This window comes from Trematomus bernacchii, unplaced genomic scaffold (genome assembly GCF_902827165.1).
Source record: "Trematomus bernacchii unplaced genomic scaffold, fTreBer1.1, whole genome shotgun sequence".
NCBI lineage: Eukaryota > Metazoa > Chordata > Actinopteri > Perciformes > Nototheniidae > Trematomus > Trematomus bernacchii.
The window spans coordinates 826,172-851,496 of NW_022987513.1; the positions used below are offsets into that span (position 1 = coordinate 826,172).

Here is a 25,325-nt window from a genome sequence, read left to right on the forward strand (position 1 = left end):
TGGAATGTGTGTGTGTGTGTGTGTGTGTGTGTGTGTGTGTGTGTGTGTGTGTGTGTGTGTGTGTGTGTGTGTGTGTGTGTGTGTGTGTGTGTGTGTGTGTGTGTGTGTGTGTGTGTGTGTGTGTGTGTGTGTGTGTGTGTGTGTGTGTGTGTGTGTGTGTGTGTGTGTGTGTGTGTGTGTGTGTGTGTGTGTTGCAGAATCTCTAAAAGGTTTCAGAGCTATGTTCTTGGTAATGGCACTTTATGATCTCTGTGGAGTTCAGACGTCTTATCTCCACTTCTCTGACCGTCTTTGTGTGTGTATTCTACTTTTTCATGCAATACCTGACTGAGGTGTGTGCAGCAAAACAACATTATCTGGATCAATGATTGACAGCTCTGTTTCTAATCCTGTTGTAAGGGTGCGTTTTTTTTCATTTAGTACGTGGCAAGGTGAACACGTATGGAACATTCAGTATCAACTGCTTTACATAACAACGTGTATGATAGTTAGAGAGGAATGTGCTGTAGCCTATGACTGTCGGAAGTAGACTTTGTCTAAACGTGTTCTTCTTACAGTACATGGATGTTAGGAAACCCTGTAAAAAACATACAGAGCACAATTTGGGTATTTGGGTATTATCACCGGCTGGCTTACAGGGTAAATCTTGTGCATGAAGGAAACTATACATTTTGAAAGAGTCTAGACCCCAGTTGACTCCCCTTAGCAATGGGCAGAAGAATAATATCACAGAATAGATTGTAATCTAAAACTATTTACATTGCAGACTTGTCCAGACATATTTTACAAGTACTTGCATGAGTTTCTTTTTAAACCTTTTTTTCTTCTTTATTTTCCTCTTTTTTAATTTATTTTCATTGTTTTGGTATAGCGTTTTATTATTTCAGACCTTGTTTAAATCTTACCTCAAACCTGAAGTATTTGTGTGCACGTGTACATACATATGTGTATGTGTGTGTATATGTATAGAAGTTTGTGGGTCTGTTTGAAAAAGCATGTATTTATGTGTATTTGTTAAAATGCCATAATATGTGGTTCCCTCACCAAAACGTAAAGTTGGATGACTCACAGGGTTTTCCCTGTAAACTTTGGTTTCTGCCAAAAACCAAAGCTTGTTTTTTGGTTCCTTGGTTGTCTGTAAAAATATCGAATTGAATTAGTAGTAGCTTATCGATATTATCTGCTACTAAATATGAGCCTTTGTATGATCATATTTCATTGTAAATAATATCATGTTAAACAGGTATACTGTATGGCACTAAATATCAAAAACTAAACTACACCACAGAGAAAACTTACACCTAAAATATTCTAATAACAAATCAGCAGATGTCATCATCATAAAGGAGTCTGAGAGATGTCTGTGCTTTTGCATAAAGGGTCCGCTTTTAAAGTGCATAGTAGTTTTATTACAGTGTATTATTGTCATTACAACCAGCTCTTGAGACATGTTTACAGGCTGTCTCTGTCCCAACATGCCCCAGTCTGCTCACACACATGGATACCTGTGGGCAGTTCTTAGTGAGAGCCAAGTGACTAAAGGAGCGAATCAGTAACTGAATCCTTATGTGACGCATATTTTGAGCTGTGTCCAACTCAAGCAGTTCTATCCTGGAACCAGCCTTCTACGTGACGTGGTTTATGGTCTGCAGCGATGAATAACACTTCCTCAAGGTGCAGTCCCTCATCTTCTGCAGGATAAGGGGGCAGAACTGGTTAGTGAGTGGCTGTGTGACTGTAAAAAGTGTTGACGTAGGTTTGGTCACACATGAAGCTCTGTCATTTTAGGAGCCTTAATTTTAGCGGTGGAATGTCACTAAGTACATTTGCTCAAGTGCTGTCCTTAAGTAAAACATAGTTATAGAGTATTTTAACATCATGCTACTTCATACTTTTACTCCACATTCTGAAGGCAAATGTTGTACTTTTTAGTCCTCTACATTTATTTGTGGTATTTAGTTACAAGCGACTCTGGTATCAAAGGTATCAAATAAGTCCTTATCATATATTATTATAAGTTAAGCAACCCAGTAGTATATAGTGCTTCAAATAAACCTTTACCAAGTGGAACATTGGAAGTGATGAACACATTATTGCATCAATATTTAATAATACAAAATGTTTTATTATATTATTGTATATAAATATATGGTGCTTAAATGGGCCATACTGCATAATGAGTACTTAAAGTACTTTTGTTACTTAAAGTATATTTTGATGCTAATACTTGAATGCAGGACTTGTACTTGTAACTGAGTATTTTTACACTGTCGTATTGCTACTTTTACCTAAGTTAATATTCAGAGTACTTCTTCCACCTCTGATTAAATAACAAGTATGATCCTGCACCTTTAGAGAAAATATCTTAATACACTGAAAATGGCAGCTCATGCAGGGGAAGAGCAAACCCCCCCCTAGAGTCAGGGGAGTGCTACAGAAACGTGAGTTATGTTAGGGACACTGTGTATGCAAATACTGCTGTTGTGGTGCTGCCGGATGTTTCTGTGCTCTGAAGGTGACCAACGGTGCACAGTCTTTTTTGTTGAAAGGTAAACATTTAGGATGGTAACTGCAAATAATATAAATGTATTGAGATAAGTGGGATATATAAAAAGTAGATGTTTTGCTTCTCAGCCTCAACACACTGTAATTTAGCAAAACAGGTAAACAGAAGCTGGCTTATGCTACCCTCTATTGGCTGAACGCTGATACAGGACAAGGGTTAGTAAACTGCTCACTCAGTTCATACAATAGTCACACAGAAGCTACCTTTAACAAATGTTTTCTAGTGACACCAGAATAATGAATATAACACACATGTGTCCTAGCTTAACAGTATATCTAGGCCAGCAAAGTCATACAACCAGGCATGTTGAGACTGTTATGTCTGTGCTCTTGTCCTTCAGCTGTGTGTGTGTGTGTGTGTGTTATCATGTCAGCACCAGCTGGCTGGATGACACCTGCTGGTTTTCAGTGTCCATGACCCTGGAATGGGATATTTTGTCCTTCGTGCAGCGATGACCTCTGACCTGTAATATTTGTTCTGAAGCTGGTGGTCTCTTCTGGCATGAGCATCTCTGTGGCTGACCAACTGGGACTGAAGCTGCTGATGCATGCTGGGTAGCATTGACCATGACGACGGCTCATAAGCAGTTGGGCTGGTGATCTGAAGCTGTCAATGGAGGTGTTGAAAAGGACACTTAAGGGTCTTTTTGATCACACGCTCGTGAACTGTCAGCAGGGGTGCGGTGGGTAGTACACGCTCGTGAACTGTTACCGCCAGAGCCTCGCTGCTGTGGAGCGCATAATTGCGCCGCATTTGCGCATAAGATGAGGCCCCCTGCGCAAAATGAGGCCCCACGCACTCTGCGTCAACTGCGTGTTGGGAGGGGCGGCCCTGCTCAGCGGGACCATTGCTTTTTGGATAGTGCAGACTGATGGTTATATGGGTAAACCCCAGTGTGCTGGCAATGTTTTCAAACTCTCCATTTATACTGAGGGCCATTATCAGACTTAACAGCCTCTGGTATGTCTGGCCAAGGATGCTTTCAGGGTTTGTATCACAGCAGAGGCTGTTGTGATATTCGTTTGGTAAGCTTGAGATGTCTGCTGTAACCGTCTACTGTGACTACATAGTTCTCATTGTTCCATGTGAACAGAACTCTTTTCCATGTCCTGTCTGGGATCTTGTAGGTTATCATGGGATCTTTAGTGTTAAAAGCTCTTTGTTCGTACACTTTCCAATGGTCTGCAGTGTCTTAGCTTTTCTCTCCAACCCAAAGGAGTAGGTCGCTGCCTTTTTTTAATCTTTAGGGTTTTACTTTGTTAAGAAAAAATCTGATCCACATGAAGTTTAATTTTGGGCCATGCTTTGGGTTGCTAGCATCCATATGAAATTAAATAGTAAAATGTTACTATTTCCATGGTCATAGGCACTGCAGCCCTCTACAATTATTCACATCATGTTTCATAAGTGGCCAGTCTGGGCACAATTGTGCTTCCAAAAAAACAACATGTTATAAACATGAAGTGAAATGCAGTGTATGGTTTCAAAAAGACAAAAGACAAAGTTAATTTCTTCTGTAGACATTTAGTCTGCATGTCTTTTTATCATAAAGACTGACCAAAGTTAAACATAACTGGTGGCAGAGTTTACTCTTCTGGCCTCAACAGATACAGAACGTTATTCACCTACAGACAGTTAATATCATTGGAACAGACTGTAACCAAAATGTTGGACACATGAAATGAATGGGAGGCCAAAGAACCAGGCACAAACTTTGCACTAGAAAGAGATATGGGCACGCTGCACAACACAGGGACAGTAGAATGGTTATTTGATCACGAACATCAAGGCAACTTGGATTACTTGCAAGGTAACAATAAGGCACCTTCTTTGACAACTGCTCTACTGATGAGCAGGAATGCCAAGATAATAACACACAATGAACATTCCACTCAACATTTGAACAGTTAATACTTATCTTTCATACATTGTGCTTATGAATATTTGTAACACTGGGTTCACACTAGTGTTAAACCCAAGCGTTTGAGATTTAGTGATATAGCATGTACTGTATGCATACACTGAAAAAACTGAAACCTAGTATGAACTAATATAACTATAATATAAACTGACTTGAACCCAATACAGTTATGTGAAATCCGTTGACATAATACACTTATTGAAAGTCAATGTTTCAGTTTTTTCAGTGTTGTGGAAAATGAATGCATGAGTAGGTAATCCAGTTTAGGAGACACAAATACAAATATCAAAAAAAATACCATGTTATATTGTTACCATTTCATATCAGCAGCAAATCATTTTAAATAAAGAGCCCTTCTTTTCACACTGCAGATCCAGTACATGAAGTCAGATTCTACAGTTGGTAGATAGCATCTCCTCCATTCACAGAGGCATGTTTGGCAATGTCTGATAAAAGGGCAATGTGTCGAGTGAAGGTTGATACTTACTTAGATAAAGTATTTTTCTAATAATTGGGGAGAAAACTCAAATACTATTTCTGTGTTCTAGCATGAAGACAGGTATAAAGGAGGAATAACTGTCTGTGTGTTGAATCCCAACCCTACGGCTTATGGGGATGCAAATATTTAGACATGTTCTATGTGTTCACTTGTTCATTTGGCTATACGTTAACATTTACAATTATATTAACAGACTGGCTTTTATAAATGAGTTTTAACTACAGCATTTAACTCCATCTTCCCTTCAAGCTAGCTGCAAACATCAGCTGATGACCTCCAGTGATGTTTCTGCATGTTTGCATTATTTGTGGCTGATCAGATAAGCAAGATTCTGGTCACAGGCAAACAAACAGGTTTCAACATAACACACCCTGAGGGAGAGTCAATGTAATTCTGATCACCAAAAGTCAAAATGTATGGACTTGAGGGGTGGCAGTACAATTTTAGTCCTGCAAAGAGCACAAATGTGTGTGCAATATCTCTTTAAAGACGGCGTGTGTGTATCCAGACACAGAAACTTGAGCTGTCCAAAGTTGTTCAACTTGTTTTGTGTACATGGAAAAATCTTAGCTCTGTCCCTAACAGAATAACAATTCTAATGACGTAAAATACAAATGATGGTTGACTGTTTTAAACCCAGAACAACTTTGGCAATGAAAAAAAAAGAAAATTAACAATCCAGTCATGGCATGTTTTCATAGGAACATTTGTAAAATGGCTTAGGTCTGAATTACAATAACACATTACTACTTTCACATTCTAGTAGGCAGTTTCTATCCCATATACAATATAGTGAGCACATCCAAAAGCAATACGCCTTGAAAAAGGATGTGACAACACTGTGAGTGGAGCACCCTCAGCTGGTTCTAAAACTGCACAAACGCTAGGTAAGCCTGTTATAGGTATAATAATTGATAGGGACTAATTTGAATATTTTTAGACTTAGGAGATTCAAAAAAAAAATTTCAATTTTTCCAAAAACCTAATTAAGATAACACCCCGTCCCCTTCGACATGTATCACTTCAGAAGACTACACATCATGTTTGCATTAAAACTTCAATAAGATCACATAAACGCTAGTCTAATAACTATTTGTGATTAAACAAAATCTTAAAACTGGACTCAGTGCTATACTGATCTTAGTAAATTGCCACAGTGCAGAACCAAAGGGTTCCTAGGATAGTGCCTTGGGGTACACCTGCCCCCTAGCTGTTGGCGGAGGTCCCAGCAGTGAGCATTGGCAGCTCCCTGCTCCCATGGTGTCTGGATATGGCAGTCACCATCCTTCAGTTGGTCACTAACCCTTTACTTCAGCTCGTCTTCTGTGGTTCAATGTGTAATGTGGGCCAAACTCCACAAACAAACTGAACAAAGATAGGACAAATAATTCAATGACTGAATTAATACAATCATGCAATAAAATAAAAGCTATGATAATTACAAAGGCTTGGGGCTAAACCTACCTTTATATTTGGTCTGTGCTTGAGGTAGGTTGACCTGATCTGCAGGCTAAAAGAAGATGAATATTAGATTTTAAATAAATAAATGAACTAGTTCACTCCAATAAAACTCACAGCTGGAGCTTACCTTAGAAGTATGTGCAGGTAGGATCCAAGGCCAGTGAAGATGTGCCACCAGGCATGGAACTGTGTTGCTACTCCAACACCGGGGGGGAAGTTTCTCTCTACTGGCTCTGAGAGACAGGAAAAACATGAATTGTATCTCCAACTGTATGGAATTCTTCTAAATCCCTATTTAATAAATTGTCTTTATAAAAGTATTTGTATTGATTGTACTTCAATCAAAATCTAAACATCCATTCTGCATTTTGGATAAGAAAATACAGTTAAATTTAAGATTCTTATTTCACAGTAAATAATCTGAGAGATATTCCTGTCCTTGATTAATGTAACGGACTGTTTATGTAAACATTTGCAACCAGTATTATTAAAACTGCTGTCCGAATTCCAAAAAATAAGCAAATGCTTCAATAATAAGAGGAACCTTACTATTGTTCCACGTCTAATACTCACCTTAATGTGTTGCAGAAGATATTGTCGATGTTCCACAGTAGGAACCCTAACAAAAAGACTCCTAAGGAGGTGTAACACAGCGGTCTGAGCCATGGGTACACCCTAACATTGAAACAGAAACCACAAAGAAACCCATTAGCAAGTTATTTCTTACACAGAAGATTGATGAACAATAATTCCTTTGATATATAAATGTTTAACAATGAACGCTCTTGAAAAACATACCATGTAACAATGAAGATAGATCGCATCACTAGGCAAGCTACTAGAGCTCCATACATGACCTGGAAAAAGACACATTTTATTATGTTTGGCCTTGAAACATGGCAACGTCAAATGAACATTCTGTCTCCCAACTATTCATACATTTTGTTACGGCTGGACGGTAGTGATGTTACGTATTGCGCCGAGGCTTCGGAGCGTGTGTCGAGTAATCCCCGAAGCTTTTTGTGAAGCTTGTATCGAGGCTTGTATCGTTTTGGGCCAGTGACGTCACCGATGACAAACGAAGCCTCGCTGCCCCTCAATACCACGTGACTGCTTCAGAAAGTGCTTTAGATCGGTTGAACCACAACGGTCATAATATCCATGGATGTATAATAAGAACGATATTACCCTTCCTGTACCCGGGCCCGGTGACACGATGGAATTAAGAGAGCTCAGACCCTCACTTATATAAAGGTCGGAACATGTCATAAGTATAAATAAATAAAAGCATAAATAAATGTAGGAATAGAAATATGAATAAATACAGGAATAAATAGTATCCAGTGTGTTCAGGTAGATTCAGTGCGTGTGCTGTGGCTCAGCTGGAAAGCAGTTGACTATCAACCTTAGGGTCCCTGGTTCAACGACTGGTCAATACATCTTGATTTTGTTTATAAAAGCTACAGCTAAATGTGATAATGTAGTTAATAAATGTATTCTTTGATATGGTTTAGCCTTTCTCAGGCTACAACATGGTTAAGTTTACGAATATTATTAAGGAATACAAATCCCTCTTTGCAATGTTTACCAGCCTCCTTAGGCTTTTCAATCACAATCATTAAACTGGAATAAAAACAATATTGTTAACATGAAAATATGATTTTATGTTCGTTGTTTAGAGTTATTCTAAGGCTTTACTCATTGGGAACTCGGTATGAGATAGAGCACACTATTGAGATGTCAAATCTGCCTGTTTTATACACTTTGACCAACAGGGGGGTTTGTGTTCAGATGAAGCCCATGATGAAGCCTCATGAGATGAACCAATTTTGCGAACCAATTGGCTGGAAAGCTTCAAAGCTTTATAAGGCTTCATCTCGCCATCACTACTGGACGGCGAGGTATATATAGTAGTGATGGCAGTTTGACACTGAAGCTTCGAACGGAGCTTCAACCCTGGACTTCCTATTCCATAGAAGCAGTGATTCGAAGCTTGCTTCAAATCACGTGACATGGGACGTCCGAACCAGTAACTGCTTCATTTCTTGAATGAATCAACTCACTGGTTCGCCGTCCAATCAGCCGATTCAATGCACTGCCTCGTCTCTATTCTGACAGGTGACAGGTTGAAAACAGTTTCGAATTTGAGCGCTTCAACACTTTATAACCGCTCTAAACAATGCGCAATGTGTGGGTTGTTGTCGTAGTTTGCGTTGTTGCTGTTGAGTTGTTGTTGGTATTGCATTTGAATTGGATCATTATAGAGCAAGCCAGGAAGAAAGATAGGTCGTTCTGGCTCGGGAACACTTCGAAATGTGGAGAACTTGTGAACAAAAAGACAATTATGACTAATATAAAAACAGTTCAATAGTTTAAGGAATAGATAGCCCAGTGGATAGAGCCAGTGGCCCGAATACGGTGATGTCCTCCGCGCAGCTGGTTCAAAGCCCGGAATGGGTGAACTTTTAATCATTGCTTTTCAACTTTAATACTTTAATAACTGATAAAAGGCCCTCTCCGCCCTAAATTTTTTCCAGCACTCTCTAGTCTCTTCTCAATAACCCAATACACACAATTATCAATCTTTAATTGCAAATAGAACATGATATTTAGTCTTAGTGTGTGTGTGCATCGAATATTTTTCAAGGCAAAGATACGTTAAACCCACTGCAGCCTTGCACTTCGCCAGGAGAGGTCGCTGTAACTGAAGCTTCGGGAAATGAACCTATTTCCGACACAATTGTCCAAGTGGTTCGATGCTTCATTCAAAGCTTCATTTTGCCATCACTAATATATAGGACCCAAATGCAGCAACCCATTGGTTGAATCAAACTCCTTTATTTATGGAAAGGCCAGGCCAACAAAGTAAAGCAAGGCAAAACACAAACTCGTACGAACCAAAATCCATCCAACAACGTCAAGAATCTTACAAAGACTAACAGAAAAAGCAGAACCTAAATGCACACAGGACTAATCAAACAAACAAGACACAGGTGAGGAGGGAGGAGAAAACACAGGGGTACAAGGTGAACACAATCGGGTAATCAGGCAGGAGGGAACACAGAGACAGGAAGCAACAGACAAGACGGGGGGGGGGGGGGGGGTGAACACTTTTCAAACTAAAACAGGAAAACAAAGACAGATCTAGACAGGACAAAATAAAACATAGACAGATCGTGACACATTTTATATGACTGAGCTCTGGTGGGAACCCATTGCTGAATTCCAGGCAGCCAATGTACATTGATATTATTGATAACATAAACTTTTAACACAGTCCTCTAGCATAACCCTTTCTGATAGAGTGCTGCAGTAATGATGTATTTCTGTAGGCCGACACGGTGGTAAGCATCACAAGGGCTCCCTTAAAAAATAGTTTTCCATTGATGTAAAAAGATAACGTTAGGCTTTAAACTAACTACATTACGGTCACATGACTTTACGTCACCACCACCAAGCTAAAAGCGGCTGATATTCGCTGTGATGACTTTAGTAGTCTCATTTAGCCACTTGTTAGCAACCGCCGTTTTTTAACACAGGACAGTTTAGATGTTCACCAGTGGAGTCTTTACTGACATATCGTATGTTGTAGAATAAAAGATGAGAATCTCTTAAGCTTGTGTTAACCACAGGTCTAACCAAAAACACTCTCAAAAACCGTTAACTTCGAGACGAGGGAACCGGATGTGGAAAAGTACTAACCCATTTTCCAAATTTGAGGACTCAATGCTGCACCTCTCTATACAAGCATTGTTGTCTCTCAAATGTGGTTCAGCCAAACAGTTTTGTTTCCTTGAGTGTAATGAGCATATACAGCCAGTCATCAGTCAGAGCCCTTATTGGAGCTATTGATTTTTTTGACACATATCCACATACATGAGGAAACCATTCCAAAATAAGTACATGCAGTCAGCACAATTTATATTTAAAGGAAGTAGGAAGCTAAAGTCCCCATTATCAGTCGGGCTCTAAACCACCATAAAGCAGTGTGATTAGTAAACAAAGGCTGCTCTGTCACATTGTCCTTTAACAGACATGGCTGTGTGTTGAGTTTAGGGCATTGTATTTGGGTTAATAGCTACACCTTAACTGTAAAAAGATAAATACAGGGTTTCTGCTGGGCCTAGGTACACTCCCAACCAGAGATGGGGTCGTTACTAAAAAAATATATTACATATTACTTTAAAAAAAAAGTAATATATTACACTACTTCGTTACTCTCTACATAAAGTAACTCGTTACTTTACTCGTTACTTTACTCGCAGGGCCGGCCCGCCCCTCCCTACAGGCAGATCACGCAGACTGCTAAAGTTTCAAATGTTCTCTTTAGTTCAGTTTCCATTGTCGCATAAGACTGATCCAGATAGCTCTGACCATGGCTGTCCTCTGTCTCCTGCTATCTGTATTTTGCGCAGTATATCTCTGAACGATGCGATGGTGATTCCACTGTGCAAATGGGCAACATTTCCTCTACTATGAAGGATGCTACAAGCCTGTCCATCTCTGCTTTGGTTACCGGTCCTCCAAATTCTAATTTGTGCTGCTTCGGAGTCGGCGGCGGCGCACTCACAACATCCTCACTCTGGGTTCGGGGGTCCTTAGCTATTAGCTTCACCTTAGCATGTGTTCTTTGCAGGTGTTTGTTGAGGTTTGACGTGGTGTTTACAGCAGTGGATAACAGCTTCTGGCCTGGACACAGTTTGCACCTCACCGTCACATTCCTGTCTATTCTTCGGACGAACTCAAAATAATGGGCATACCTCCACCCCTCGAAAGTTATCGCTGACTCAGCCATGTTTATGCAGCACTGCACGTGGAGATGTGGACGCGCAAGTCGCGCAGATTACGTACATATAAACCTGCAGCGGAAACCCCTCTTGTCTGTCAGTGTGATTATGACTGATTTTATAAAAGTAACGAAGTAACGCGTGTCGGGGCAATGTTAGTAACTGTAGTGTGATTACTGAATTATAAAAGTAACGCGTTACACTACTCCGTTACCGACAAAAGTAATATTATTACAGTAACGCGTTACTTTGTAACGCGTTACTGTAATAATAATATATATGTTACACCCAACTCTGCTCCCAACCATGGAGTATTAGATGTTTTTTTATTTTTAAGTGTAAGAAGACAAAGAAAAGTGTAAAAAGTGTTAAAACTTTAAAATATATATTTGAGTTTTAGGTGCAAACTCCATTTAAAATCCTGTATGTTGTATTTTGAATCGTTTTGCATAATGTCTTTGGTATGAAATACTACTTTGTGTTTAACGTCCAACATGCACTAAGTGTTTTTGTGCTGAGTTGGCAAGCCCAATGTTTACTTAAGGTTGACTTGACTTCAGGCTCGCTGCACCCAAACAGCAAACAATGAGAGATCTGATACAGTTGAGCAAGAAACAAAGTAAAACCTTACCTGGTGAAAGACTGGCTCCTTCCACTGTAAGTACACCTGCAGGAGGAAATACAGGAAATACTCAAAATAAATGATGGATATTGTGTTTTATGTATGTTATGGTTCAAACTTAATCAGTGTAAAAGTGAAAGTGGATACTCACCAATGTGACTGAGACACTGAAGATTATTAACAATGCTATGGGGAATAAACTGATGGTGTTTTCTTGTTTGAAACACTCGTATCTAAAAAAAAGAAAAAGGTGTTTATTTTACATGTTCAGTTTTAGGAACAATAAAGGAAAAAAAAGATACAATGAAAGGATGCATGTGTAACACATTTTTCTAAGTGGAGAGAATATCTCCACACCCTACAATCAATGAATTGATCAATTGATTTGCCACATGAAGTCCCAACTTCAGTGAAATGAATCATCTGCTCTGGCAGATCAGCACACAGAAAAAGAAAGCTGAACGGCAGCATCCATTGAAATCAACAATAATCGCAGTGCCTGATATCTCCAAAAGAGACGCAGCCGCCAACGCCATCCAGCCTGTTATCTAACAGCAACACATTGGCTGAAAGGATTCAAGGCCGGTGTCCAAATCCTTCGCACTATTTTTAGATTTTGAAGGCACACAGTTAAAAAAGGGGGATTTTCAGTCTATGACAGAAAATAGAGTAGACTATCTGCTGTTAAAGGAGGGCAAGGTGAGTTGCCCTGGAGAAAATGTTTAGCTTTGCTACAGCGGTAGGCAATCCTCTACATTCTCTGGGTGCAGCTTCCATTGTCCAGGTAGGACTCCCCCTCTGGATGTCTGACTATCTCCTTCCGTTTAATCAATCAACATAGATCTAGAATCAGTTAAGAATCATGTGTCCTTTACCATATAGAATGCTTCACAGTCACTTGAAAAAGACACCCTGTACTTTCTTGTAGTGGATCAAGTGATGGATGAGTGATTCACTAGTTCACTTTACAATCACAACAAATATTTTCTCAGTCAACGTCGTTAGTAATTAAACAGCAATTCATCTAAAAGGTTGAGCCACTTACAGGCAGTAGATAAAGACGCATGTACTGTAGATCATTGGCAACTCATCCAGTAACTGCAAATCAGAACACAAAGAAAACACATACTGTATCAGTACATTTATAAGATTGCAGTCTTTCATTAAGACATTGCAATAGGCAGCAAATATTTCCATTTCATTGTGAGTCTGATTCATGCATGTTCATCAAATTGAGATAATTGTATGTACTTTTGCTGATATATTAACAATTTAATGTTTTACTGTAGCCCACCTGCATCTCATATAGCAGCGTCATGTGGAAGCACCAGGAACCAACGCCAACAGCTGGACAATGGACAGACAACCCCATAAAACATTAAAACTGAAAGTCAGGACATTCTTAAACAATGTGATTAATGAGATCAGAAGAACACCCGGACAGTCTGTTCTCAATAGCTACGATATGTAAACAAGAGGTGTGTTTGCTAATGCAGAGCCGGGTAATTTGTGGTTTCAACAGACTTACCTGCCAGTCCGAGGAAAGAGCAGACGTAGCGAAATTCGAGGCCGTCTCGAAACGTCTGGATGGCCCCGTAAATGGGAGGAAGGATCATAATCAGGTTGCTGACAGTGTTCCCTGTTCAACAAGACACCAGAGACAAGTTAGATCCAGGCGACACAACCCTGTATACGACATTTGAATACCTCTGAATGACCTCTGATGGGTGATTGGGTGACATGAGGGACCTGAGAGGGAGACAGGCTGGGTTACATGTAGTGTAACAAGTTTGCAAACTGCAACTACGATTGCTGTTGCATTTTGTATTATTTAGGTTTGCATTGTTTAAAGTGGACCTATCATGCTATATTTGAATAATATAGTGTAGGACCATACCTATATAAGGCATATTTATACTTTTTTTTTTTCAAAATACCAAACAGATCATGCATTTTAGCCATGCCTCATTTCGCTCAATTTGCACTTTTTTATCCCTGTTTTTGCAAGGGCTGATTCTGTGAGAACAGCACCACCTACAGGCCTGGCATATGTACTACAGCGTCTCCAGCGCTTTCGAACGGCAATGGCCGTGGCTGTCTCCCCCTGATTGGTGGAGTTGGCCCAATAGCCGTAGCGCCACTGTCCTGACGTCAGGACAGTGTTCAAATCTGGATCAGTTTTTATCAGATCCGTTGCAGCCCCTTTTATAGAGATTTGGGTATGGAGGAAAATAGAGAGGGTTGTGTTTTCTGACTCTTGGTGAGTTCCCTGGAACACCGGGGACACATATTCATGTATAAAAGACGTACAAAAGTGCATTTTGCATGATAGGTCCCCTTTAAGTAATTAGTCATGTAAACAATTAAAATGATAGGCAATTTTTTTAAACAGATGTTACAAAGTGCTTAATAGCAGAACAATTAAGTAAAAGTATATTAAATAATGTAACTATTAAATAAAAACATCACAGACCATATCAATAATAAAAGTTATTTGGAGTTATTTAAAACAAATATAATCTTTTACATACAAAAGAAAGTTATAATAAAGGTTGTATATATTGTTCGCTGTCAAAACATAAATAGAAATAACAATAACAACAAAATAAATGAAAAACAAATCATCAGTATCGACTAACAGCCTCTTTGTTATTTTTAACGGCCCATTTTACAACAGGTGTATCATTACTTACAATAGTTGATTTTTGAGGTTTGTATAGGTGAGCACAGGTCTTCATGATTTAATATAACCCCCATCATTCAAACCCTAGCTATTGGTTGACATAGAAAGCGTTTCACAAATCTTAAATTGCTATTTTTCATGGCCTAAGTACATTAAATAGTTTTGGGGAGTTGGCATGTTCTGTTATCGCCCATACAGTATGTGCTATATTTAGCCCTACTCCTTCGGCTGGTTTTTCCTTGTTTTCTATTATTCGTCATTCACTGTTTTATATTTATACCCACACTGACTCCCACCGTAATTAACATGTTCTTTTTTAAATTGTGAGTTTGAGTCTTACAGCCTCAAAGAAAGAAGGTTCTGGGTGGTAACTCACCAATGCGCTTTGGCCTTTCTATGAGAGGGGTGTGGGTTTTCTCTTGGTGCTCTTACAGTAGATTTTAATTTGGAATTGAATGACTGTCGGTGTGTTTCAGCCCTGGGATTCAATGTTTACCCTGCCTCTCCGGATAGATGGATGAATATTATTGGTGGACTGGGACATTGGGTTGGAAAACATTTGATGATGTAACCTTGGGCTCTCGGACATTGTGATTTTTCCTTGTTGAATTTGCTTCAAGTTTTACAGACTTAGCAATAAATAAATAAGGGTGAAAACAATTGGCATATAAATCATTAATCAACAATTGTTAGTTGTGTCTCTTATTGTTTTACAATGTGTATGCACTCTGTGTATTGCATTGTTGAACAGAGTATTAATTAGGCCCATTTGTGTCCGAGTGTGACAGGTTTATCAGCTTATTATACAGCTGATAAACCTGGGGCGGGAAGTGAAAAAGGCTTTAAGGATGTTGTTGGAAACTGTACTGTGATTGTGTGAGCAAATCTCATCACGCCAGGCCCTTGCTGTGTTTTTACTAAACTATGAGTACTTATCAGGCCCACAGAGAACCTGATAAAACAAATGGTCAACATTGATCCTGACGTTGCTCTATTGGGTGTGGCGATATATAAACTAAGGTGTGTAAAACAATCAGGCCTACCAGGACATAAAGTCATTTGAAAACTAATACTGAATGTCCTGGTATTTTGACACTTTTTGCTTAGTCTGCAGGTGTCTGATAAAGGCTGAGACCTTGGAGGGGCTGTTAAAAAATGTGTGGACTTTGTTTACTGATAGTTAAAGGTGGGGTAGGTAATTTTGGAGAAACCAGCTAGAGTGCGCTAGAATTTGAAAATACACAGCCGGAAAAAATCTGCCACTTCCTTACAGAGCCCCTCCTCCAACACACACGAACGCGCACATGACCAATGAGGGCACGAGATAAGTTTGTGCACAGATGGAAGGCTGACAGGCAGGTAGGCCATCCAGTTATTTTAGCCGAGCCGGCTAAAATGATTGGTCGTGCTTTTTACAGTACTACGGCTTCCACAGATGAAATTTTTTATGGATTTTTGGCAAAGCACTTAAGATATTCATTGCTATCGGGATGTTAAGAGCATTCCATGGAATATAACAAAAAGTGTATCTCGAGCCGGTTTCTCAAACTTACCTACCCCACCTTTAATGAAAACATGCCAAGAATACTACAGCATGTGAATGTTTTCTTTTTCTTATTCCAATGAAAACTACAAACATCTGATAATGCTGAGAGACTCTTTTCTGCCTCCCCCTGTCTCTTTCTCCCGTCACCATGCCCTATTGTTTCAATGTTTTTTCTTTGTAACCTGAATCAACGTTTAAATGCCAAACAATACCTAGCGACGGGAACAACTATCTAGCGAGGCAGCGTGTCTTTAGTGCAAACAAAATCTTCAACTGTCAGTATCCTTAACATGTGACATTTACATCAGCGCCAATGTTAAAAAATCTTTCAATGATATTAATTTATAAAGTATACTGAATGCTGTAAGGCTACTCTACTACCAGACTAGTGCCTCCAAGTAGCACTTGTAATAAATGAAGTGTCTACAAACGAAGGTCTCTTGCTGACTGTGGACAACTACACTGAAGATGAGGCATTCAATGATATGACTCAACTCTGACCCACTTTGCTTCAGTTTACCTTGGACTATCTGCTGCATCAGTAGGCTAGTACCTTTAACCTCATTGATAATAAGATCATAATAACTGGAAGGTCCCTAACACACAGTAAAAAGGGATCACAAAAGAGAATAATAGGAATGCCTAGTTCACTTCCAAGACTAGAAATTGTCTGCACAATAGAGAGTATATGTTTCAGTAGGAGTATTTGTCCAATGTAGTTTGGTTAATGCTTTTGAAAGAAATCATGCTAGAAAAATCTATGTGTCAAAAGTCCAGCTGACATGGTGTTTTTTTTAACAGTATTACACTAACAACGTTTAAATCTCAGATAACGGATCCTGCAGAACCAGTTTAAGCCCTGATAGCATTGAGGGAATATGTTATCACGTTTCATTTGTTGCATTGTGAATGCACTGTAAAGGGAAACGTTCAAGAGCACGCTCAATAGTGGACTGAAATACTACAAATCACTCCAAGCGTGGAATATAGTGAAACTGTGGTGTCTGGTGTCATACCGTTTGCTTGAACACTCACATGCAGTAAAAGCTGTGCCAAACAGCTCCACTCAGAACAGTTGGACTGTATATCGGCGACTGAAAGCTTTGATTTTTCCTCATTAAGTTTTATAATGCCATAAGAGCTAGCTAACATTTAGCTTAAACTAATATCCGCCGAGCTTACACCATAACACCAGCCGCTGCTCCCGCTTCTTGTTTACGTTATCGAGGGGAGACTGTACGTACACCACACATGATGGCCGTCCTTCACCAAAGACTCTTTAAACGAACCCTAACAATCACCAATTTCAGTAATATGACGCATTTCTTTTTACTTACAGAATTCCGCAATGTAAAAGGTAGCGACATAATTTTCTTCGCACCAGTCCAGCGTTGAGGTCGGCTGCCCCCAGTATCCGTGCCTGTCTGCGGAGGGAGCCATGATGGAAGAGGAGGAGGCTGCAGTGCGCTGCTAACGGATCTGTGGTGTCATCACAGCCGGAGCACAGCCACCCTGCCCCGGCACGGCGATGGATGGCAGATAACAGTCCAGCAGCGTGTTCCAGATAACAGCAGAGGCAGCCTTTACATCGTCACCTACTGCCTGTGTAGTATCTGCCAGCTCATAGAGTCCTATTATTGTGACCCCGGAAATGTTGATTACCTCTGTTTAAATGCAGTACGGGAAACTTAAGTAACAAAGTACATTCACTGAAGTAGGCTACTGTACTACTCAAGAACACATTTCGACGTACTTTAGTATTTCCATTGAATGCTAATACTTTTACTCCACTACATTTAAAAGGGAATAGGCCTAATGTCATTTTACTACATTTATTAAACAGCTTTAGTCAAACTTTTACCATAATGCATTTCTAAAAATCAAACTACTGGACTTAAGGGCCTACTTGGAGAATTATACAATAGGCCTACAGTATATGGGCCATTCCACCGAATTGGTGCAATTATTTGAAACTTAAGTGGTAGTAAACTTGTCCACCCTCAATTGCTGGTAGGCCTATACAAAATACCAGTAGTGCAGCTGTTGTCATGTTCTTCACAGATCCCTCACAAATGAATTGAGCAGTGACTGCGCCAGGGGCTGGGGTAGGCTACAGCCATACCAAGAAATGGCTTAGCCCCACCATGAAAAATGATGTTAAAGTAAGCTAAATAAAGTCCGCCAACTCGCGAGGAGTAAATTGCACAGACAGCAGTTAGTAAGATTGATTTCAGTAGCCACTTGTCTGGAAATAACGAAGACTAGAAACGGTTTTGAAAACTTTTGTCACGTAGTGATCGTCTTCTCAATGAAACATCTTTGATAATGTCTTCTGGCCAATCAGAATCACGATAACGGCGTGGTGTTGTTGCAGGAAGTCCCGACGGAGAATACTTTTGCTGTAGTACATCTCTATATAGGCTACATCGATACAACATTACGTGTTGATAGAAATCAACACGTAATGAAATAAGACCCCACGGTTTGATGATTGATAGGTGTGTGGGCTGTCTTTCATTTTGACACACAGAACAATGGGGGCTATCCACCCTTTTCCACAATGTAAAGTAATTCACACAGCCTCTTCCCTCTTCTCTCTGTGAGGAGCAGCAGGTTCAGCTTTCAGAACAAAGTAACAAAAAACAAAAATGGCATTCATTTTTTTAAATATGTAGTAATAGATTTATTTATTTTTCTTCTCAAGAGAGTACCAGAATGTGTATTTTATGTTAGTATTTTAAAAAATCTCCTGGGGGAGAATCCCCCCCCAGACCCCCCTGCAGGGGTTGGGTTTTCAGCATGTCAACTCTTTCACCTGTGGGGAAATTGCAGGATTGGCTCCAGGTCGCCCTTTTTATTTACTACAAGACAAATGTGCCTTTTTATTTACTACAAGACAAATGTGCCTTTTTATTTCATACAGTTCAATTTGGATTGAGACAGGGAAATAATCTAAACCTCACGCGTGGCGTTTCACTGTCAAGGGGGGCGATATAGCGTGTATGTAATTACATTGCTAATACTGACTTGAGCCCCACCACTGTATGGGTTAGCCCTACCATAGATTACCCAACAAAAATACTCTGGAGCCGCCACTGTGAGTTTTCTTGACCTTTGTGCTGATCCCCACCATAGATCCATTGGCCCTTCAGCATTGAAGTCTTGGATTGGCCAGACTAATACATTTCTAATGTTAAATAAATGAAAACCATTCACAGTTAAGAATTAGATATTAATTATTAATGCTGTAAATTACCTTTAATATGTCTGACTATATTTAAAATGTGTTACCTTTTTATAAAAGTGATTATATTTTTATGCCAATATTTTCTATGGTAAAGTTTCGTTTTGCACTTTTATTTTGGTAGTAATAAGATCGGGACTCTTATTTTGAAGGAACTTTTACCGGAGGTGGATGGACAACGGAGCAGAATGTTTCGCCTCCCAACACTTTACCCATTTCCTCTTTGCTTTTCGTTCGGGTTCACCTTGCGCTCTATCAGTTGAATCACTTTGAACATTCGTTTGAGATGTTGACTGGTTGGCCGAACTTTTTACCCCACTGTCAAACAACTTAAATTGCTTCGCCATTTTTTGTAAAACAAACACACGGCGCACCCATGGATGTATAATAAGAACTGGATACAGCGTGGGAGGCGGGGCCTCATTATGAGAGAACCGCAGTCCTAAAACCCGGAAGTAAGTTAGCATTTTTACCACGTCCGGTTCCTTCGACAAAAAGCAATGCAATTTCTCCATAGGATTTTGGAAAATAGCTCGAAATAAGGTCTGTGTTTGACACAAATTGAAGAGACAGATCACGTTTTGTTCTACGACATTAAATACATCAGCAGTGACCCCGCTGGTGATTTTTGAAGAGTTTACGTGTCTGAAAAACGATGGTTGTTAACATGTGGCTGAATAGGACTACAGAAGTTGTCCAGGCCGTTTTACGTCATTACACCGAACACGTAAAACACTCCCGCTAAGTTTGTTTGCCCTGTTCTGCTTGAAAGCAAGTACCTGCCTCCTGCAAACTGTATTGTACCATTTATAATCTGTATGTTTGAATATGGATCTTAAGTTGGCGTGACGTTGAAGCAGCGACCCTGCTGTAGTTCGTTTATAGCATAACGTTAGCATTTTGCTTCTGGCGACTAGATTTATGATTAGAAAATGATAAAAGTAGGGCTGAACAAAACGTGATCCGTCTCTTAAATGTGTGTCAACCACAGACCTTATTTCGAGCTATTTTCCAAAATCCTATGGAGAAATTGCATTGGAACCGGAAGGAGTTTACTTCCGGGTTTTAGGACGCGTCACTGCGGTTCTCTATTAGGTGTGAATGCACCCTTAGACACTGCAACCTTTTTTATGAAAGTTTGTTAATGCAGCATCACTTTTCACATTTAAAGGGGACCTATCATGCAAAATGCACTTTTGTACGTCTTTTATACATGAATATGTGTCCCCGGTGTTCCAGGGAACTCACTAATGGCGTATTTCCACCATGGCGCGGAGCGCGCTTTAAGCGTGCCGTGTCGTGCCCGTTTTTGGTTGCGCTTCCACTAGGCCTAGTTACGGCCCGGCCCGGCCCGGGGCCACTTTTTCACCTCTTTGTTGGCCAGACAAAATTGTGGTTCTATCGGGGCCAACAAACAGGGCTGAGTCGGGCTGAGTATGCTAAACTAGAGAGAGGATCGCTGGCAAGGGGGCTACAACTACAACAAGATGGACATATTTGACCGTGATTTAATTGTAATACACGTTTCAAAATGATGCCGAAGTAACAACATACTGATACCGGTTAGTAAAAACCATGAATTAATGCTTTGGCAAGTTTGCAGACAGACGGCAGGCGAAAAACCTTTTAAAATGCGTGTTTTCTAGATGGAGATTGGCTAAGCTAACGCAGTATATGCTCCGACCGTCCACACTCACAACAACGGCCTATACAGACATAAATAAAGCAGCGACTGTATTCACCATGACACAGGCAGTCTGTGGTGTGTACTTGTTTAACTTTTGTCGAGTTTCTGAACATATATAAGGAGCTGTGAGCTCTGAGTGCTAACAGCTAACGGCTGTGTTGTTTTTTCTGGGGTTCTCGTTGAAGATGACGTCACGGCTCCGCCTACACTGCGTTACTATAGTAACTACCCCAGTTCCTAAACTGTAATGGAAGCGCAGCATGAAGTGAGTCGGCCCTGTTAAGGCCCAACGCAGCCAAGCCGTACCGTGCCGTACCGAGCGTGGCCGAGGCCGACTGTGTGGTGGAAATGCGCCACAAGTGTCAGAAAATACAACCCTCTCTATTTTCCTCCATACCCAAATCTCTAAAAAAGGGGCTGCAACGGATCTGATAAAAACTGATCCAGATTTGAACACTGTCCTGACGTCAGGACGGTGGCGCTACGGCTATTGGGCCAACTCTCCACCTATCAGGGGAATGTGGGGTTGGGCCACGGCCGGCCATTGCCGCTCGAAAGCGCTGGAGACGCTGTAGTACATATGCCAGGCCTGTAAGTGGCGCTGTAGTCTGCCACAAAAGTAGCGAAGAAGACTTCCCGCCCATAGTTACCATGGTTACCCTTCTGTTTATTCTCCGCTGTGGCTTTTTTTCTCCCTCCCCGAGGCAAGCGTTTGCTCCCGCTGCTTTAATTCAATGGAATCCCTCCCCGTCGAGGCAAGCACTGTAATTATCTCCGGTTAGTCCACCAGCAGATGACAAACACCCACCTCTCCGCCTCTTCCAAGGAACGAGGGGACCGTTTTCTTTCGCCGGTCAAGATGTCCGTTAAAGTTTAAATCTTCCGGACAAAATTAGAAAAGTGCCGGTCAAAGGTCTTCTTTGTTATTTATTGAGCTTTAAAACAAATGAATAACGACTCTATATAATAATAGGCTATAATAAACACGGAGGACGGAGATCTATTTTTCTCCCCCTCTTCTGACTTGATCAGAGCGGCTCCCCTCTCCTGCAGGGGGGCGTGGTCAGCTGCAGCTCACAGAATCAGCCCCCTGCAAAAACAGGGCTGGAGAACAGCAAATAGAGCGAAATGAGGCATGGCTAAAATGCATGATCTGTTTGGTATTTTGAAAACAGAAACTTATAAATATACCTTATATAGGTATGGCCCTATATATCATTTAAATATAGCATGATAGGTCCACTTTAACTTGTTTTAATTGTTCAGCATTTTTTAGTATGTTTTGCTGATATACTACGCTAAAGTTTAGCCTGGTATCTGGTTTCTTTGTTGAGATCAGGACCTCAGGATTTCCACTCATCTGTGAGAGCCCATTATTTTCTTTTAAAACTCTTTGTTCTGCAGGTCAGAGTGTGAAATACTCAGTAGCCATCTTGATCCGGCCTCATGTCAAACAAACACATGGCATTCGCCATTTAGTGAAATGCAAATTCAAAAGACTCTTTTGTTTTCCCTTGTTGAGGCCTATTCATTATTCCTGACCTCCATCTGGTGAAGAACAAATCATTTTTCTTGTGTCACAGTTGGAATTATAAAAGAGTTCATTTTGCTAAATCAGTTTATATATATTGTAGAACTTGGTGGTTGTAAAGAAGGATTATTGTATTTTTTACTGTGCAGTGTTGACAAAGAGATATTGAATTTTTGAGCTTTCCAAATGCATTGTTGACGTATTTGTGCGTGTTTATACTTTATAGTTTAACCATATTGTAATTTTCCTTCCCATTTCAAAGGTATTTTTAAGAAAGATAAGCTTCTTCTTGTTACATAGAAGTCAGTTTTACAACAGCTACCTCTGGTGGAAGAAGCTGAAAACAGCGCACTCTGCTGGTTGTACAGAATTGTTGCACAAGACAGGAGTAAAAATGTATAAATACAACACACATAAACATTTTTTAGACAGAATTACAATTATATGCTGAAGCTTAATTTCAAGTGTTATAGATGAACACATACTTCATCACACACAGATAGAATTACAGGTGGTTCCTGATTTTAAAATAACAAACCACACATAATAGTCGTTCAACCTAGACTGTAGAATATTCAAACACCATTTTATTGAAGTTAACACAGTTTATGACATTTGCATAATTTCATACACTTGAGTATCTGGCACTGTATGCAAAACCATCTCACCCTACAAGACAGTGAGATATACACAGACACAGTATGCAAAACCTCACCCCCTAAACGCGTCTGTTGATCACACATACATTTAAGGTTCACTCTCAGAGAGATGACCTAATCAGAGAAACTAAGACAATGAGAAAGAGGAGGGAAGTTCCCTCCTTACGTCACCGCCCACCATTGATGAGGAGGAGTCACCACTGAGATATAGGGAGAGGTGACGGAGCTCTGGGAACACTTCTTCTTCACGACACTTCGCGCCGGAACCACAGCGAGAGGCAGAGCTGCAGCCGTCCTCTTCATCACCTTTGTCTGTTTCATTTACAACGCTATTTAATTAAAGTAACCAAATTGAACCTTTTCAGAGACTCCATTAGTCTCTTTATTTCAAGCTTCACTCCTGGGACGCGAGAGAACCAACACAAATCAATATACCCCACAAGTAACTAAAACGTATAGTACTTGAAGGAAAGGTGTAAAATGTTTCCATAAATACCAATATCACACACTACAACACAGACTATAACACCCCTTGTTGTTAAATACCAACCATGTGTGTTGATTTGTGTTGGTTCTCTCGCGTCCCAGGAGAGAAGCTTGAAATAAAGAGACTAATGGAGTCTCTGAAAAGGTTCAATTTGGTTACTTTAAAGTGGACCTATCATGCTATATTTAAATGATATATTGTAGGGCCATACCTATATAAGGTATATTTATACGTTTCTGTTTTCAAAATACCAAACAGATCATGCATTTTAGCCATGCCTCATTTCGCTCTATGTGCTGTTTGCTGTCTACAGGTCTGATTCTGCTGACCACGCCCCCCTGCAGGAGAGGTGAGCCGTGCTCTGATCAGCTGCTGGGCTGTCAGAAGAGGGGGAGAAAAAGAGATCTCCGTCCTCCGTGTTTTATTATATAGAGTCGTTATTCATTTGTTTTAAAGCTCAATAAATAACAAAGAAGACCTTTGACCGGCACTTTTCTAATTTTGTCCGGAAGATTTAAACTTTAACGGACATCTTGACCGGCGAAAGAATCTGAAACTGAAACTCTGCCGCACGGCCCCCTCGTTCCTTGGAAGAGGCGGAGAGGTGGGTGTTTGTCATCTGCTGGTGGACTAACCGGAGAGAATTACAGTGCTTGTCTCGACGGGGAGGGATTGCATTGAATTAAAGCAGCGGGAGCAAACGCTTGCCTCGGGGAGGGAGCACCTCTGCTGCTCACCCCCGCAAAAGTAAACTGCACACTGAATTCAGATTATTTATCTTTATCTTGATATGGACATAAACGCGAGTGAAGTCGAAAGGCCCTGACACACCAGGCCGTATTCGGCCGTCTTCGGTTGTCGGGCGACAACGCGTTCCTTGTCGCCCAAAGTCAATTTGGTGTGTCCCGAACCCTCGGCCGTGACACGCCTTATTTGGCCTTTCACGGTCGACACATGGCCGATTCAACATGTTGAATCGGCCAAAATACGGACACAAGCTATCGGGCCAAGAAACCACTCAGCTGTTCAGCTAGCAAATGAGAAGCGAAACGGAAGTGAGGGACGTAAACAAACGATTTAAGGCACAGGACAGCAGCTAAACACCAGCAGGTGATACTTAAAGACATCAAACATAGCCCTTAAATGTCCTCTCTTACCTCCCACACATAGCAGGGACATCTCTGATATCGGCGGGAGCGTCCCCGGCTGTCCTCTGCTGAGAGCTCCGTGATTTCTTTGGTCAAGTTGCAGGATTAGTCTCAAGTACCTCAACATTGTCCTTAAGTACAGTGTCTAAGTAAATGAGATAGTGTCTACTGCTGTTCATTTACCTATTGTGAGTCGCCTCGGATAAAAGCATCACATGGAAATGTAAATTTAGCAAGAAGTGGCCATTATTACATTACATACATTACTACATTGCTGACTCAATAAACTACACACCCGCCAGAACACTGCGATCATCAGATGCAGGTCTATTAACTGTGATTTTATAGTATGTCTGCACTTTATGTGCTCATTTCATCATTCATGTATTTTTATATTCTAAAACATGTTTTCGATGGACGAGAGTGAAAATGGAACGCACACGCTATTTGCTGTTTGTTTATATCACAGTCTGTTCTTCTTCTC

General features: G+C 40.4%; 1 protein-coding gene across 1 annotated transcript; it reads right to left on the minus strand.

The window, feature by feature from the left end:
* Window positions 1-4,070: 4,070 nt before the first annotated feature.
* On the minus strand, window positions 4,071-18,150 carry acer3 (alkaline ceramidase 3). The gene is given in 12 exon segments (XM_034114127.1): window positions 4,071-6,351; window positions 6,451-6,496; window positions 6,575-6,660; window positions 6,662-6,680; window positions 7,021-7,122; window positions 7,246-7,304; window positions 11,866-11,901; window positions 12,008-12,089; window positions 12,902-12,954; window positions 13,151-13,203; window positions 13,385-13,495; window positions 17,423-18,150. Coding segments are annotated over 12 exon segments (804 nt in total). The 5' UTR covers window positions 17,526-18,150; the 3' UTR covers window positions 4,071-6,297.
* Between the last annotated feature and the right edge of the window lie 7,175 nt (window positions 18,151-25,325).